Source organism: Hordeum vulgare, chromosome 3H, assembly GCF_904849725.1.
Source record: "Hordeum vulgare subsp. vulgare chromosome 3H, MorexV3_pseudomolecules_assembly, whole genome shotgun sequence".
Taxonomy (NCBI): domain Eukaryota; kingdom Viridiplantae; phylum Streptophyta; class Magnoliopsida; order Poales; family Poaceae; genus Hordeum; species Hordeum vulgare.
This window is the reverse complement of record NC_058520.1, coordinates 620,999,307-621,005,497: the sequence shown is the minus strand read 5'-3', so window position 1 is coordinate 621,005,497 and position 6,191 is coordinate 620,999,307. Positions and strand designations below refer to the sequence as shown.

At 43.3% G+C, this 6,191-nt stretch overlaps 1 protein-coding gene across 1 annotated transcript; it reads right to left on the bottom strand.

The window, feature by feature from the left end:
* Nucleotides 1-2,930: 2,930 nt before the first annotated feature.
* LOC123441259 (gibberellin 2-beta-dioxygenase 5-like) lies at nucleotides 2,931-4,211 on the bottom strand. The gene has a single exon (XM_045117745.1). It carries the CDS (start codon nucleotides 4,030-4,032, stop codon nucleotides 3,064-3,066), a length of 969 nt encoding a protein of 322 aa, XP_044973680.1. The 5' UTR covers nucleotides 4,033-4,211; the 3' UTR covers nucleotides 2,931-3,063.
* Nucleotides 4,212-6,191: the final 1,980 nt, after the last annotated feature.

The window sequence follows — 6,191 nt, the reverse complement described above, 5'->3', positions numbered from 1 at the left end:
AGGGACAACGGTAATGCCTCCCTTCTTAGGAACGCAATGGACCGGACTCACCTAATCACTATGAGCAACAGGATAGATGATACCTGCTTCCAGGAGCTTTAGTATTTCTTTTCTTACTACTTCTTTCATCTTAGGATTCAATCTCCTTTGATGACCAACAACTGGTTTGAAATCAGGATCAGTTTTAATCTTGTGATGGCATAGGGTAGGACTAATGCCCTTAAGATCATCAAGAGTATATCCAATAGTAGCACGGTGCTTCCTCAGAGTTTTTAGTAACTTGTTTTATTGATGCTCTGAGAGGCTAGCACTAATAATAATAGGATATATCTCCTTTTCATCAAGGTGGGCATACTTAAGATTATATGGCAACTGTTTAAGCTCGAACACAGGATCACCCTTTGGTGGGGGTGGATCCCCAAGCAGTTCAACAGGCAAGTTATTCCTAAGGATAGGATATTGTTCTAAGACAACTCTATCTATCTCATCCCTTTCATCCATATGCATATCATTTTCATGCTCAAGCAAGTATTGCTCTAAGGGATCAGTAGGAGGCACGGCAATAGAAGCTAAGGCAATAGTTTCATGCTTACTAGGCAACTCCTTTTCATGAGGTTGTCTACCAAACTTAGAGAAATTGAACTCATGCGACACACCTTCAAAGCCAACAGTGAGAGTTTGCTTCTCACAATCAATATGAGCATTGACGGTATTGAGAAAAGGTCTACCAAATATGATGGGACAAAAGCTATCTTGTGCGGTAGCAAGAACGAGGAAATCAGCAGGATACTTCGTTTTACCACACAAGACTTCAACATCCCTAACAATTCCCACAGGGCAGATAGTATCTCTATTGGCAAGCTGAATAGTGACATCAATAGGCTCTATCTCAACAGGTGCAATCTCGTCTTTAATTTCATCGTATAAGGATTGAGGTATTGCACTAACACTAGCACCCACGTCACATAAACCATGATAACAATGATCTCCTATCTTAACAGAAACCACAGGCATGCCAACAACAGGCCTATGTTTGTCTCTAACGTGAGGTTTAGCAATTCTAGCAGCATCTTCACAGAAGTGAATATTATGTCCCTCAACTTCTTCAGGCAGAAGATCTTTGATAATAGCAATGCTAGGTTCAACTCTAATTTGCTCAGGGGGTGTAGGTGTTCTAATGTAGCCTCTACGTATCACAGTTGAAGCTTTAGAATGATCCTTTATCTTAACAGGGAAAGGTGGTTTTTCAATGTAAGCACTGGGAACCACATGATCATTATAGGCAATGACTTTCTCTTCAACTGGAGTGGGTTTAACTACATTGACTTCTAAAGGAGGATGGTATTTAAACCACTTCTCTTTGGGGGGATCAATATGAGCAACAAATGATTCACACAATGAAGCTACTATCTCAGAGTCAATTCCATACTTAGCGCTAACGTCACTAAAGGTATTTGTCTCAACAAAGGATTTAACACAATCAAAAGTGAAATTCATACCTGACTCCTTACCTTCTTCAAGCTCCCAATCTTCAGAGTTGCGTTTATTTTTCTCCAATAAATTCCATTTTAAGTCAATATCTCTCTTCATAAAACAACCGGTACAAGAAGTGTCAAGCATGGTGCGATCATCATGAGAAAGCCGAGCATAGGAGTTCTGAATGATAATTTCTCTCGAGAGCTCATGATTGGGGCATGAATATAGCATTGATGTAAGCCTCCCCCAAGCTTGAGCGATGCTTTCTGTGTCACGAGGCCAAAAATTATAAATATAATTCCGATCACGATGTACTAAATGCATAGGATAAAACTTTTGATGAAATTCCAAATTCAAGCGATTGTAGTCCCATGATCCAGTATCATCACATAGCCTATACCATGTCAACGCCTTATCCTTAAAAGATAAAGGAAAGACCTTCTTCTTGACCTCATCCTCGGGCACACCTGCAAGCTTAAATAAACCACAAACTTCATCTACATAGATTAGTTGCAAGTCTGGATGTTATGTTCCATCTCCTGTAGAAGGATTAGCCAGCAGTTTCTCAAGCATAACCGAAGAAAATTCAAAGCAAATATTTTCAGTAGGTGCAGCAGGTTGAGGAGCAACTCTTTGTGCTTCCGTTCGAGGTGAAGATACCCCGAACAAGCCCCTCAAAGGATTAGTATCCATAGTGACAAGTGACAATAAATTTCAGCACACTATATGAATGTTTCCTTACCAAGTTCCACTTACCAAAGGCGCTTCACTCCCCGGCAACGGCGCCAGAAAAGAGTCTTGATGACCCACAAGTATAGGGGATCAATCATAGTCCTTTTGATAAGTAAGAGTGTCGAACCCAACGAAGAGCAGAAGGATCTGACAAGTGGTTTTCAGCAAGGTAAAATCTGCAAGTATTGAAATTATCGGTAACTAGTGATTGTGTGGTGAGATGATTCGTAGTGAGCAACAAGTAACATAAGTAGCAACTGTGCAGCAAAGTGGCCCAATCCCTTTTGTAGCAAGGGACAAGCCTCGACAAAGTCTTATAGGAGGAAAAACGCTCCCGAGGACACAAGGGAATTTCTGTCATGCTAGTTTCATCATGTTCATATGATTCGCGTTCGTTACTTTGATAGTTTGATATGTGGGTGGACCGGCGCTTGGGTACTGCCCTTACTTGGACAAGCATCCCACTAATGATTAACCCCTTTCGCAAGCATCCGCAACTACAAAAGAAGAATTAAGACAAAGTCTAACCATAGCATTAAACTAGTGGATCCAAATCAGCCCCTTACGAAGCATGGGTTTTAAATTTTTGTTTGCATTGATTTCAACATTAGGATCGGATGGTTTTCAGGTGGGCAGATATTTAGAGATAATTGTTTTCTCCTAGACGGCGTGCGATTATTTTTTCTTTCTTTGAAGATTATAGGAATCGGGAACAAAAAATATATATCTAAAATACGACAAAAATATATATAGAATAAATGCCTTCTCGGCCGGTTACAAACATATATATCTAAAATACGATAAGAAGAAGAAGAAAAGAAGAAGAGACCAGACGGCAACATCAAAGTGGAATGATTATGATTGGGCGACGGCGACGCGGAATCTGGCGAGGCCGACCTTGGAGCCGGTGGCCTTGACGTCCGCCTGCACCTGCTCCCGGAACTCACGGTAGCTGAACCCCTGGTACCGACGTGTTTCTCTCTGCTCACCACCGCTGCTGCTTCGCCCCCGCCATCGCCCACCGACGATGACGGCCTCCTCCTCCGGGAACGCGAAGTAGCAGAGCGACATCCTGTCCGCCCCGGCCGGCGCCACCACCCGGTGCTCCGGGCTCCGGTACGCGTCGCCGCTCATCGCCTGCAGCATGTCGCCCACGTTCACCACCAGCGCGCCTTCCACCGGCCGCACCGCGCGCCAACAACCACGGTAGAGCACCTGCAGCCCGCCCACCGTGTCCTGGTTGAGGATCGACAGCACCGAGCTGTCCGTGTGCGCCTCCATCCCCACCTGCCCTGACGCGGCGGCGGCCGGGTACCGGTACGCACGGAAGATGCAGCCGCGCTCCGTCAGGTACGTCGCCCGCTGCTCTGAGTCCAGCCCCAGCTCGCCGCTGGCCAGGGTGTCGAACACCTTCCGGGCGATCCGCGCCATGTGCGCCACGTACTCACCGCTCACCGCCTCCATGAACTCCGCCACGGCACTGCCTCCGTCTGGAGAACAAAGACAAGTGTCGCCGGCAGCCTCGACGTGGAGCCCCTCGAGCCAGTTGGGCTCTTTGACGGGGAGCGCCGCCAGCGCCGGCGTGCCGCAGAAGTAGCCGGGCAGCCGGGACTTGGTTGCCGCGTCCAGCTCCAGCAGCCCGCGCGCCAGCGCCAACAGGCGGGCGGTGAGGTTGCTGGGGACGCCATGGTTGACCAGCCGGAACACGCCAGGGTCCCTGCACGCCGCCGCCAGCTCCTCCGTCAGGATCGACTCCTCGGCCTCCAGGTCTACAGCGCGCAGCTCCACCTCCTCCAGCCCGCACTCCACTGGTTGACGATCCATGGATCTCCCCTGCTGCTGGTGATGGATCAAGAGTTTTGTTTGTTTGATGGATCTAGACGGAGCAGAGCAAAGGAGCAGAGGAGCAGGGAAAGGGACAACCTTTCCTTTCCTTTTTGTTTACTATACTGTACATACATACATACATACATACAGTATATGAGGTGGAGTGGAGACAAGTGATGACGAACAGAGCAAACCTTCTTTTGTCGGCTAGTGTGCTTCTTTTCCCTCCCATCGCTAACTACTACTCCTAAATAAAAAGTACTTCCTCTCTAAATTAATATAAAAATGATCTAAACGTTTTTTATATTAGTTTACGTAAGGAGTACGTATTAAGGTGTTACAAAACTCTTCTCAAATACATTTTTAAATTACTCCCTCCGTTTTTAAATATAAGTCTTTTTGAAGATTTCATTATAGGATACATATGAAACAAAATGAGTGAATTTATACTTTAAAGTATGTTTATATATATCCGTATATAGTTCCCCTAGTGAAACCTTTTAAAAATATATATTTAGAAATGTACTACATACATAAAAACATTTTGTCTATTTCGTCAAAAACCCACATGTGTTATAGTCACTCTGAATTTAGCAGATAAGGTTTTTAAGGAAGGTTTATAGTCACTCTGAATTGGATTAGTTTTCAACATGTCTTGGATGTACTTATGTTTGGTAATTGTCATTAAATATCGATTTTTGCCACCTCAACACAAAGACAACAAACGAATTAGACAAAAAGTGAACTAGATGATAATCTGCATGTTGTTGTCGAAACTGTTTTGTTATATAGGAGTAGTATTTTGCTGAAGTTAAAACATGGATATTTGATTATTGAACATACGTATGATATTTACGGAATATAAGTATTGTCATAATTTGCACATGCATCGTTAAATGGTTTTCTGGATCTTTTGCCATGCATCTTACCATGTTGAGGTGGCTCTTTTACATTGCATGTTGAGATGACATAGTTGTATATGGAAATAAACTGTAGTGGAGATCGCTCTCTTTTATATATATATATATATATATATATATATATATATATATATATATATATATATATATATATATATATATATGATTCTCATAAGATCTAGATCTAGCAGAAGCGTTTGTTTCTGTCAAATTCAGGAACTAACATGAAGATTAGTCACGGTCAAAAGACAAACGGGGCGGGGAAGTTGAGGTGGGAGGAGGAGAAAGACTAATTAGTCTGTGAGACGAGGTCAATGGCAACCGACACATGGAACTATGAACACTATATAGATTCAGATTTAAAGGCATGCCTGGTCAAGGGATGAAAGCGCTCCAACTTGACGCCCCCACAAGCCACAAATTAGGAGCATAAGGAAACGGAAGAAAGACAGAGGGAGGGGCATGGATGACCTCGTATCTTTCTTTCAATAAGACGATTTGTCCAACATCAAGAATGGTCACGTCATAGGCTCAAGATGTGGCCTCTTTTTATGCAACCTACCTCTCTCGCATGTTGATATTTGTTGGTCGAACCAAAGGCAACGTTAGGGTTATCAACATCGAAGAAGAACTTTGAGTCAATACCTTCAATAGAAAACAACGTGGGAACATCAACGCTAAGTGATCCAGCCAAAAGTAAAATCATGGGTTTTCAGTTTTTACCCACAGAACACACATCGTCAAGGTCAACCACAAATGTCATCATCCACGTCTCTACTAGCATGCTCACATTGTCTTACGAAACAAATCCGACCAAAGGAGATTTTACCAAAATAGAAGACGTCATCACGTTGATGCATCACATCATTGTCTCGTCGATGGTTGTAGTGTGCACCATGGCAACACCTCGTAGCTTCACCACCAGATGTGCCACCTGGATGCCACAACCTTCTTGGACCCATATCCATCCAATGGTCAAGCCACATACGACCAACCAAGCTGATGCCTACCGGCTTGCAATGTCCTTGCTTCAAGTAGGCTATATTTAACCAAATATTCTATAGATGGATCATATTAATTTCTTTCCAAAGATAGGCGATACTTAAGTATAATCATTAATTATTTGTACATATCGACTACCAAAAGATATCCTCCTATCTATATTCATTAATTTTCTTCCATATAACGAATACCAAAAGATATGCTCTCCCCAACTATAAATACACATACAAAACC